This window comes from Corylus avellana, chromosome ca2 (genome assembly GCF_901000735.1).
Source record: "Corylus avellana chromosome ca2, CavTom2PMs-1.0".
Taxonomy (NCBI): Eukaryota; Viridiplantae; Streptophyta; class Magnoliopsida; order Fagales; family Betulaceae; genus Corylus; species Corylus avellana.
This window is the reverse complement of record NC_081542.1, coordinates 24,187,660-24,200,126: the sequence shown is the minus strand read 5'-3', so window position 1 is coordinate 24,200,126 and position 12,467 is coordinate 24,187,660. Positions and strand designations below refer to the sequence as shown.

General features: G+C 31.7%; 1 protein-coding gene across 1 annotated transcript; it reads left to right on the top strand.

Moving 5' to 3' along the window:
- Positions 1-3,653: 3,653 nt before the first annotated feature.
- On the top strand, positions 3,654-4,778 carry LOC132169387 (uncharacterized). The gene has a single exon (XM_059580425.1). It carries the CDS (start codon positions 3,654-3,656, stop codon positions 4,776-4,778), a length of 1,125 nt encoding a protein of 374 aa, XP_059436408.1.
- The last annotated feature ends 7,689 nt before the right edge of the window (positions 4,779-12,467 follow it).

The following is a 12,467-nucleotide window of genomic DNA, read 5'->3' as shown; positions in this document are numbered from 1 at the left end:
ATGAAGGGCCAAGGCACATAAATGTGGTAGTCTGTTATAGCTAATGCAATATCTCAAGGGCCAGGTGTATATCAAGGACTGGATGCGAAAGATGCGGAGGATATTTCAAGCATATATTTAGAGGTCAAAATCTCTCTTTTAACTCAGTATATGCTGCAGTGTCCTTTATTCTGTTCATGGGCAATATACTATGCAGTGGCAAACTTTCTATTTTCTTTTTCTTTTTCTTTTTTGGGGAGGAAGTGTGATATCTTCATGGTTTGTGAGTATGTATCTTTCTCCTCCATGTGCTGTAGTTTAATGTGTTTCATTTGAACAAACCCATTTCTTCATCACTTACCCTCCCAATCCCTAACTACAAAGAAAAAAGCTTGCTAGCTTTACATCAGTTGGTAGCATTAGATCATTACCTAATAGCTATCTTGAAATCACTTCATGCAGTTATTTCTCAGACATTTATGCAATGCTGTACAATTTCCTTGTTACATGTATTCCTAATTTAAAAATTATAATTTTTTTTTTTTTATATCAAAATTCACTTGTTACAAATATATGGTGGCAGCAGTTTGTTGAACTTTGTGGAACCATCCATGATTTAACAAGTACATGGAACCGGCACATAAGATTGTTTCCACACTCTCTAAGGACAGCTTCTTCTAAGCACCCAACTACCGATGCAAAAGCCTTGAAACTGGCTAAGGAAGTAAAGAGAAGAAACTTTTGATTCTAGTTCTGGCCTCTTGATCCAGCTGCCTTTAGAAGACGATAAAATGTCACCAACTGAAAGTCCTGATACCCGGGCTCCAAGTAACATATCAGAAGAGAGACTACCATCTTTAGACAATAATGATAATCAGTTTGAGTCAGTTACCATTGACCAACTTCAATCAAGTGAAGCTGATTACAGCTTACAGGAAAGATTAGAACAGGAATCTCCAAAAGTTTCTGAATGGCCCAGAGGCAATAGTCCCAAACCAAACGTGCCTTTAGTACAAGGAGAACAGCTATCTCTGAAAGTTCCTCAGCAGCTCAAAAGAGATTCTCCTGAACCAAGTGTGTCATCTTTGGATTTAATATGAATTAAACATGCTTCTCAAGAAGTTTCCAAGCAGCCTAGAGAAGATACTTACAAACAAAATGTTTCATCCGTAGACTTAGTAATGTCGCTAACGGAACTAAATTTATTAAAAAAATATAAAGCTGCCCTATCCTATACCTACCCTACAAGCTACAGGCTGCTACAACCCCTCGTTTGCATTTCATTCATATTATTTTAGCATTTATTCTTGATTTTCCTTTTTTGGCTTATAGGCCCTAAGCTTCCTTTGATATTTTCGCTGCAAGCAAGTAAAGCTGTACGGAATTTCTTATTTTCACAGAGAAAGAAGGCTGACTATCATGTCTTTTCAATATTCAAATAGGGGAGAATAGACATTTCCAGATTAGGAAAAAATAATATATATATATAGGGTGAGGTTAAAAAAAAAAGAAAATTGAAGTTATAAACGACAAATCATTTCATATTCATTTGCCAAGTGGCTTTGCTTCCATTATAGGTTTAAGTAATGTTTCTCATCTTAAAAACCAACCACCTTTATATTACTGATTACTGAAAGGCTGACGTGGCTATGAAACATTGTATGAAATTCAGATTCAATATCAATTGGAATTTGAAACAAAATTGTTGAAAAAAGAAAACAAATATAGAGCTTTGCACATAGTTTTTTCTCATCATCACACCTGTGAGACGGGTTGCTTGAAATTTCATAGTAATTTTTTTTTTTTTTAATTTAACCATCATAAGGGGCCAAAAAAAAAAAAAAAAAACCATTAAAATCCATGTTCATAGGCTTCTAATGCCCAACCCTAAAGTAATGGACTTGGACTCTTTGCATTTTAACTACTAAAGGCCCAAAACCAAATAACTAATGAAAACAACAAATAAATTAAACCCAAAACAAAATCTAATGCATTCAAATTTCTGTCAACCCCTAAAATCTGAAAATTATAAAAATATACAAACTCTTAAAATTGAATAAAATTAGAAGGAGAAACTATACTTACTCTCATCAAACTACCACTCATTTGTAATCGTACCCTACTATTCTCTACCAAGCCCATTCATTTAAAATTTTTCATTAAATTAAACGATTAAAGCATTATGGGTATACCCCTATTAAATTTATTAAAATACAACTATGCCCTTAGATTATAATATGCAATATAAACCAAGGAATGAGATTTGGAGGGGAAGTGGATGGGAAATGGCTAATCCACGGCCATGGGGTGTCTTCCATGGACGTTTATGTCCTCACCTTTTTCCCCTTATTTTTAGTCTTTCTTTTTAGAGAAAATTTCTCAATGACTATCTAACCATCATTACTGCAGTTTTGTGATGAATTCAAACATGCACTACCATCTGATCTCTGTTGCAAATATGTATTTGTTAGCTTTTTATTATGTTAATTTTCTTCTATAGATTTCAATTTATTCTTTTGAGGATCTTTTTCTGCAACCAATGATGCCACATGTGTTATCATTTTCTGTGATTATCATCTAAAATATCACCATCTTTTGGGTGAGGTTGCAATTGCAAGTTCTTAATTTTTGGATTTGTTGTATTATTGTGTTTCTTGTTTTCTGTTCTAGCTAGCATCTGGTTTTGTCTTGTAAGCTTGATATTTCAATGGTTCACTATTACTAATTAAATATTGGTCAGAAATTTTCTCTATTATACCATGCTTGTATCGACCCAATATGACATAATTAAGACAGAAATGCATGCCACTAACTCTAGAATGGTTAAAAATCTATGTAAAATTCTTACACTAAACACCAATACCATATATAGTCCATTATTTCTAATTAATGACCATGAGGAAGCCTTATTTCATTTCTTGCCTTCAAAAAAAAAAAAAAAAATGGAGGGTGGATTTGGCCACTCCTTTTTTGCTATTGGATTCCAACGTGAACAGTAACTATATTTTCCCCAAAATGCCCCCAACTTTAGTCGTTATAAGGCTCACCCGCCAACCCCATTATATTTTTCCATTGCTCTCAACTCATAAACATACTCTCGCATATTCTCTCCCTCTCAAGAACACCAGCAATAACAAACAGTAAGGCTTTAGTTTCTTTGGAAGTTTGGAACTCCAATTATATTTCCATCTTCTTTCTTTTGTGTTATTTCGTTTCTGGGTCATCTTGCTTTGGGCGTTTCAGGTCTCTTTGTATTCATAAACTTCATTTGTTTCTTTACAGGACTGTCCATGGCAGGTGAGGATCCCATTCACGCGCTGTCACCGGGCATCGGTCATCAGACAGAAGAAGATGGAACTATTATCCAAGATCATACTGCGCCTATTGTTGTTTCTGATTTGATGGGCCATCTTTTTGATCAATTCTTGACTGAAGGGCGCAAGAACGAAGAAAATAAGGAGAGCGTAACGATCTTGGATGAAAGATTCGTGGGTTGTAATGGTAAAAGAGGAGAAGCCACGAAGAATGAATCAAATTCCATCGATGATCATACTGTGGAGCAGGGTACTGGGTGGGCGCGTGAAGAAGCAAAAGATTATAATGAGAATGAGGTTGAGGTTTCTTTGGTGAAGACTGAAAGGTTCAAGAATGAAGTTCAATCGCGGAGAATTGCAATGGAGGATGAGGTTCAGCGGAGAATTCTGGATTCTCTGGTAAATTGGTTTCTCCGTAAAGAAGAAATAGTTGATAATAAGAATAAGGAGGAGGAGGAGAAAAAGGCGGATGATAAGTATTCTCTGCACCGGGAATTTCTGCTTTATATTCAAAATTGGCGTGGCAGTAAAGAAACAAAAGTTGATAATGAGGAGATCTTGGAAGAAAGATTCGTGGGTTGTAATGGTAAGAAAGGAGAAGCCGCCGAGAGTGGAGTTTTGATGCCGGGGATTGATCAGGGGGGGTTCAAGAATGAAGATTGTAAGTTGAATGAAGCAAATTTGATTGATGATCATATTGTGAAGCAGGGTACTGGGTGGGCGCGTGAGGTTTCTTCTTTGGAGAGTGAAGTTCAGTCTCGGAGAATTGCAAGGGAGGCTGAGGTTCAGCGGAGACTTCTGGATTATATGGTAAATTGGTTTCTCCGTGAAGAAGAATTAGTTGATAATGAGAACAAGGAGGAGGAGGAGGAGGAGGAGGATGATAAGTATTCTCTGCACATGGAAATTCTGCTTTCTCTTGATAATGGGAATGTGGTTTCTTGGGTGGAGACTGAAAGCTTCAAGAAGGAACAAGTGGAGGAGATACCGAAAGAGATGGATGCTGAAATGCGAGCTGATTATCAGAAGTGCTGCAGAATTGCTCAGCAAGAATCCAATGATCTTGTTCTTGAAAATGTGACCGTGAGAGGAGAGAAAGTTGATAATGAGAATGAAGAAATGGAGGGGAGAATTGCTACTGATGATTATTCTGAGGAAAAAGGCAATAATGAGGATGAGGAGGAGGATGGGGTTTTTCTGCAGAGGAGAATTCCAGATTCTATTGTAAATTGCCGTGGCTGTGAAGAAGAAAAGGTTGATAGTGAGAAGGAAGAAGAGGAGGGGAGGGACATACACATCAATGAAAAGGTCTCCGAGGATGCTTCAATGTTGAACCAAATTACCAAAGAGCTCGATGAGATAGAATTTACACTTAAGAAAGAAAATGATGCAAGTGCTCCTGGGATGATCAGAGATGCTGCAGTACATGAACATAAGTCGGAAGAAGGTGTGGAATCAAGAGAGATGGAATCAGCAGGAGAATGAAGAAAAGGAGAGGATTAACTGCTGTTGTTGCTCTTAAGCTGCTACCATGGCCTTGCCCCTGTGTGCATCTCTGGGGCTTCAGGTTTCTGCTTTGTTTTGCTAGTTTGTACTTTAGTTTTTGAATTTACATAGAGATAAATGCAGTCCAAACAAGTACCAACTTTCAGTATCTGTTGTTTAGCTTTGATGAATAATAAATAGTATTGATAATCCGATTTGTTCTAATTGATTGTGGTTTTTTGGTTTCACAAATTCTAAATCCCCATTCTGAAAGTGTTTGGCCATGCAAAATTTACCTTTCCCACTGTTGTAATGTGAGTTTATCTGTGGCTTGTTTCTCTGCTATGATTTTGCAGATTTGTAACATGTAGTTTTTTGGCACTGCAGGTTTGTGGTTTTGGGTTGGGATTGGTTTGTGGGTTCTGCATTTTTTCTGCAGTAGTTGTGTTGCAGATGATTTTCTGCAAGTGTTCTAGTAAAACAAAAATGGTAATATCTGAAATCTAGTGTTTCTCATGACTCCACCATATATAATTAGGTTTGTAAGAATAGAATTATTTTAACAAAAAAAAAAAAAAAAAACCATGTAATTGATGTGCATAATTCTAGAAGAAATTGTTTTATTTATTTTTTTTAGTAAGAACTAATCCAATGATTGGTTTATACTAACATGTTATCATTATGATAATTATGAGATAATAATGAAATGATTGCATTTAGATGGCACAATTGTAACAAATTCCTTCATTTTAGTTCATAATATTCTATTTTTATATTATGCATGTCCTAATTTATCTCTTCAACTATATATTATTTACAATTGATAGTCAAAAGAACATGACAACCACTGAAATTCAAATCATTCATTAAATAGGGATAGCTAGTTTTCATTTAAAGGGCCCATGAGAATGAGAAAATCAAAGAGAAAAATCAAGATGGAAATAGGGCGTCAAAAATTGTTTTTGGTTGCCCTTGTGCTACTTGTCGTTGCTACTTTTCCCGCAGACGCCAGAAAGCTTGTTGCAACAACAGATGGGCATGGGAAAGAAAAAGAAGTTTCCTTCGAGCCGAAGCCTAATCTGAGCGTTAAACGACATGATGTGAAATATGGGATGCTAAGAGAGGCTTCCAATCCTCCACCTGCTCCTATACGCAACAATGGGTAGTTTGGGAATCCATGATTCCTCCTCCTCGTCTCTCTTGAGAACCCACTAGGGAATTATAAAATAATCTTCCATTCAACATATGAAAGGAACAATAATGAGGAAATTTCTTCAAGTTGTAAGAAATAATCCATGATTGGAACAAGAACGTTGTGAGATAAATGAAGAAGATGTTTTTCTGTATTATTATTGCTATAATTGTGTGTTAAAATATTGATTAAATGTTATTAATTAACTTATACTTTTGAGATAAGTGATGATTAACATGCATCGTATCAAAGTCAAAAGTCCTAAGTTTGAACCCTGACTTCATCAATTCACATATTATTTCAATTAAATATTTTGCATGTTAAGCCACCCTTAAGCAATTAAGGTCAAGGGATCTAACTTATTTAATTAAATGTGTCACGCCTCGATTCAAACCTAATACGCAATCTAGTTCAAGCAACGCCAAATTCTGACTAATAAACATTGAAGATTGCCTCTCTCTTTTCTCCTTACTAACTATTCATAAGCTTTGTTATTTTTGATAAGATCGTAGAATTATTTTAACCAAAAAAAAAAAAACATGTAATTGATGTGCATAATTGTAGAAGAAATTGGATTCTATTTTGGGGTTGAAATTTGAGATTTGACACTCATGGAGGGTCGAACATTTAAGGAAAAATTGGGCTGGCTCATAAAATGAGCCCATCCTTTTTTTTCCCATTAGAAATGAGCCCATATGAAAATTTTCTTTTTTCAAGATATGATTGATTGATTAATTGCGTTTTCCAAATGCTTACAAAGAAAGAAAGAATAATGCCACCTATCACACTTTTTATTTTGCTAACATCATAATATTAATAACCCTTTTGATTTCTTTTTAGTAATATTATATATTACAATTTTATTTTATTTTTAGCTTATTTTACTAATCCTTTATTTTACATCAATAAAATAGGATAAAAATTATAATATATAGTTTTTTTTTTTTTCATTAATTAAAAAATTGATTGACTCGATCATGGGCTACTGGCAGCCGGCATGTGTGCTTTTGTGGGCTACCGCTACGCCATTTAAAGCTACAAGACACCACATTTATTCTTTGGGGTGAGAATCGTTAAAAATGATTATTATACTTTTAGGACAGTTTAATTTGCCAAATAGGCATTTTAGTAGGAAAAAGAATAGATATTCCAATAGAATAACAGTCATTCAATTTTAAAGGTCTATTCCACAAATCAAACAAGCATTTAACATTTTGGCCTTAGGCACCACATCTTCCACCTCACACTTCTCATATGGATCAACTCCGGTCCAAATGGACTGGACAGGATCTAGTCTTTGTTATTATGTTGACAATTTATCTAGTCTTTGTTATTATGGGGGCAAAATCGGTCTATTAAATGGGTATCATATATTTTAAAGACAAACGTTAATTTAATTTAATTTATTCTATTAAAATTATTAAAAAAATCTACATTATTTCGTTCTTCTTTTTTTTGAAAAAAAAAAAAAAAAATGCTAGAGAAGAAAACTAAGTATTAAAAAGCATTATCTGGCTTCTATGGCTGAAGTTATCCAAAACTGTACCGTTTGGATAAAAACGGTGCAGTCTTTTGGAAGTGAAAAAGTATGCTTTTTAAAAACATAAAAATAATAAACTATTTAGAAATTAAAAATTAAAAATTAAAAAACTAAAAATTAAAAAACTAAAAATATTAAAACAATTAAAAAGCTTAAAAAATAATAAAAAGAAGAGAAAAGTCTACATAACCCCTTCAAACTACCACACAATTGACAATGCCCCCCCCTCCAAAACTTTCAATTGTGACAATGTCCCCCTCAAACTACCAAAAATTGTCAATATTTCCCCAATAACGAAACTACCCTTAACAAAATAAAAACAAAAAATAATAAAACTTCTAGAAAAAACCTAAAACTAATTTTAAAAAAAAAAATCCAAAGGGTAGAAAATTAAAAATTTTAAAAAAAAATACTTTTTATAAGAAAAAAATTAAAAATTTTCGATTTTTTTTGTTATAAAATTTTTGTTTTTTTTTTTTATAAATTTTTTAAAATAAAAATTTCCGTTTAAAAAAAAAATGTATTCGTTTTTTAAAAAAATGTCCAAGACCTGGTTTTACCTCAAAAACCAGGTCTTGGACATCAACGGTGGTGTTTGTTAAACTCCCTCACATTCCCCCACATTCACCACACTATTCACTTCATTTTTTTCCTAAAAGAATATTATTACTTTTATATCAAATCATTCACTTTTTATATCTAATACTACTTTTATTACTATTACTAAATAAAAATCATTACAAAACAAAATTTTTTACTTCTCAATACCACTTTTTCATTTTTCCATACCAATTATTATTATTATTATTTTATTCATGAACAGTATCCTGGAAAATGAACAATGCTGGGGTGTTTAACAAACACCCCCAACATCACAGGGTTGCATGTGTAAATTATACCATTTAATTTGTCTAAGAATAAGCCTCCAAGTCACATCCAAATTAACATATATATATATATATATATATAAACGGGTAATTAGATTTAAATTAATAAAAAATTAACATTTCTTATTTGTATCATATTGAAAAGTGCAAAAATATCCTCCTTTTTTTAAGGAATTTTGTGATTTGCCCATTTATGAAAAGGGCAAAATTGGATGGAAACCACCAAAAAGTAATCTTCTGGCAGTGTCAAACCAGCGGACAACTTTTGAGAATCTGTACGTTAAAAAGGTTGTACAAAACAAATTGTTGTGTGTGTATCACTGAAATTGTCGTGTGTATATTACTGTATTACAAACATATTTAAAATATATTAAAAAATAAAAAGCTGTCAAAGGTTTCTTATTTGACTGCATAGTCTTTTCAATATTCAAATGGGGGATAATAGATATTTCATAGATTTGGAAAATTCAAATATATATATATATATATATATATATATATATATATATAAAAAAAGAGGACCATTCCCTGTAAATGTAATCCAGCAAAGGTTTGGGAAATTTGGTGCAATTTCGGTTTTTTTTTTTCTTTTTATTTTTTTTATTTTTTTATTAGTTGAAGTTATAAACGACAAATCATTTCATATTCATGTGCCATGTGCCTCCGCTTTCATTATAGGTTTAAGTAATATTTCTCATGTTAAAAACCAACTACCTTTATTTTACTGATGATTGCTAAAAGGCTAATATGGCTATGAAACAATGTATAAAATTCAGATTTAATCTCAGTTGGATTGTAAAACAAAATTGTTAAAAACTGAAAAAAATAAATAAATAAAAAATAAAAAACACACACACACAAATACAAACACAAACGTAGACCTTCGCACATAGTTTTTTTCTCGTCATCACACCCCCGAGATGGGTTGCTCGAAATTTCATAAAAATCATTAAAATCCATGTTCATAGGCATCTAATGCCCAACCCTAAACTATTACACTTGACTATTTTAATCTGAAATCAATGCTTATTAGCATTGAGAACTGGACGGAAAACCAATTTGATTTTGACATAAATTAAAGCAAGTTTAAGAATTATTTAATAATACAATGCATGCTGATGCTGCACTCCATGTCAAATAAGTATTTATTCTATTAAAAATATTAAAAAAATCTACATTATTTCTTTCTTTCTTTTTCTTTTTTTTTTTTTTTTTAAAAAAAATGTTAGAGAAGAAAACCAAGTATTAAAAAGCATGATCTGGCTTCTATGGCTGAAGTTATCCAAAACTGTACCGTTTGGATAAAAACGGTGCAGTTTTGGGAAGTGAAAAAGTATGCTTTTTTCTTTTAAAAAAAAAATGATAATAATGAACTATTTAGAAATTAAAAAACTAAAAATATTAAAACAATTAAAAAACTTTAAAAATAAAAATAAAAAGAAAAAAGAAAATGCTAGAGCTCCCATGCATTAAAACACTAAATAATATCTAATTTTTAATTGGTTTTCCAGAAAGTCATTAATAAGAAATAGAAAAAGAAACCCTTTCATCTCTTTGTGCATGTACGATGGGCATGTTAGGAGTAGGTCTGTAGGTGGGTGGGACCGTGGGGGGTGGCAAAATCGATCAGCTGAAGTTTTCGCCCTCATTACCTCGAGAACCAGGTCTTGTACATCAACCTCACAGGGTTGCATGTGTAAATTATACCATTTAATTTGTCTAGGAATAAGCCTCCAAGTCACATCCAAATTAACATATATATATATATATATATATATAAACGGGTAATTAGATTTAAATTAATAAAAAATTAACATTTCTTATTTGTATCATTGTGCCTAGCTATGGTACAAATAAGAAATGGGTTAAGGCTTTCAATCTTAACCGAACGTACTCTTCCACTAGCTAAGAAAGAAAAGGCTATAATTAAGTGATTAGTTTTAGTCTTTTACCACGTACATGTAGAAATTTCGACAAATGGTTTTGATATTAAAATAACAATAATGTAAATTTGTATGTTGTGGGAAAAGTGATTTTGTGGTGTCAAAAATTTAAAAAATAAAAAATAAAAAAAAAGGAAAATTTTATGGATAGTAAATATTTTTCAGTGTTATATGGAAAATCAAATATATTTAATTTCTTTGAGATAAATTAATTTATCTCAAATAATTTGATAACAATATTCATTGATCACAAAGTGTCCAGTAAAAAACCAATATTATTATATTATATATTATTATTACATAAATACATCAAATGGATATATATATATATATATATATATATATATATATTGTTCTTAATTTGTATCATAGGTTAAAATGAATATATATAACCATTTTATAATCTCATGGCTTCCTATCCTTATGATCATATTAAAAACCTAAAAAATATTAAAACAATTAAAAAAACTAAAAAAAATAAAAACAAAAACAAAAGCTCCATCATTTCTTCATCCCTTCAATTAAGTTCAACCCCTAGGAAGCATCACAGCCCAGTTTGCAGAGTGCAGAGAAGAAAACGATTTCACCATCTTCTGCAAAGACGACAGCTGTTCCCAACGTACAGTTGTTAGAAAAGGTTCTCCAGCTTTTCCTCTCTTATTTTTATTTATTTTGTCTGATAGCTATGGATACCACTTCATCGTTACTGGTCACAAGGTGTTGTTAGATTAAGATTGACTCAAACTTCATCCAATTTTAATTAAATTGAAGCAGATCAGAGCGCAGTCATCTTAATCCTATGTTTATTGATTTAATTAATTAGATTGAATAAAATCATGAGTAGCCAAATTAATATTGTTTTGAGTTTTACAACTGATATGATGAGAACATTCAGAAAATGACCGGAAAAACCAAAAAGAGATAATTAATAATTACTTTAGAGGATAAAAACTATGACTCTCTTGCATAGATGGGACCACTAATTTTTTTTCTTGGTCTCCAAGTAAAACCAAAATTTCCCTTCATTTCCTTTCGTTTTAGGCCACATGTACGGCCATCATAATTTCTGTCAAAAGTTGTGATGATCCAACGGCCACATCCATCAGCTCTTTGAATTTTTTTTTTTTTTTAATTTTTTAGTAAAAGTTTATTCAAGGGTACGGATGAGAGTTTAAATATATATATATATATATATATATATATATATATATTTCCTCTCATTTCTTTCCATTCAAATTCCTTCATTTAAATTAGAAAATAAATATATATATATATATATATATATATATGCACAAGCTAGTAATATCTGGGAGAAATCGTACGTAATCTTATTGGAAGCATATTAGCTAGGAAAAAAAAAAAAAAAAAAAAAACTAGGCATGATTTTTATGTTATCAGGACATTAGATTAAGAGTGATATTTTTCCCGAGAACATGTACGTACATTAATTACAACAAGTGTTATTTTGTCGAATTGTTTATTTCTCTTTTTAAATTTGGATGCTTTTGTAAATTTTGTTGGTTAGAAATGTTCAAGAGGGCATCAGTACCAAGTCATATATACTGTAGTTAACAGCAAGCTATATATATATATATATATATATATGTTATTTTCCTTTTTGTCTTAAATTATCGTAGTTTACTTAAATTATACATTCCTCCTTATTGTCCTTTTTGTCTTATATAATGTCTTCCTCATGGTTTAAAAACCCAATATGACATAATTAAGACAGAAATGCCTGCCAGTAACTCTAGAATGGTAATTGAGAATCTTTGTAAAATACTTACACTAAACACCAATACCATATATAGTCCATTATTTCTAATTAATGAACCATGCATGAGGAAGCCTTATTTCATTTCATGCCTTCCAAAAAAAAAAAAAAAAGAGAAAGATGGGCTTCAATTATACAAGTGTCCCATGCTGATAAAAGAGTAACTCCCAACCAATACTTGGTTTTAATTTGGGTGGCTTGAATCAAAGGAAAATGAAAACAAAAAGGAACAACAAAACTAGAAAATCAATAAGGGAGATGTTCAAATCACAAGATTTGAGACAAGCTTTTATCAGCAATTATGAGCCAATTAGGAAGAAGTTAATCCCTCACTTTCAAAGTTACAGATCTAG

Coding starts and splice junctions, on each gene's coding strand:
- LOC132169387 (XM_059580425.1), top strand. CDS start 3,654: ATGGAGGATGAGGTTCAGCGGAGAATTCTGGATTCTCTGGTAAATTGG.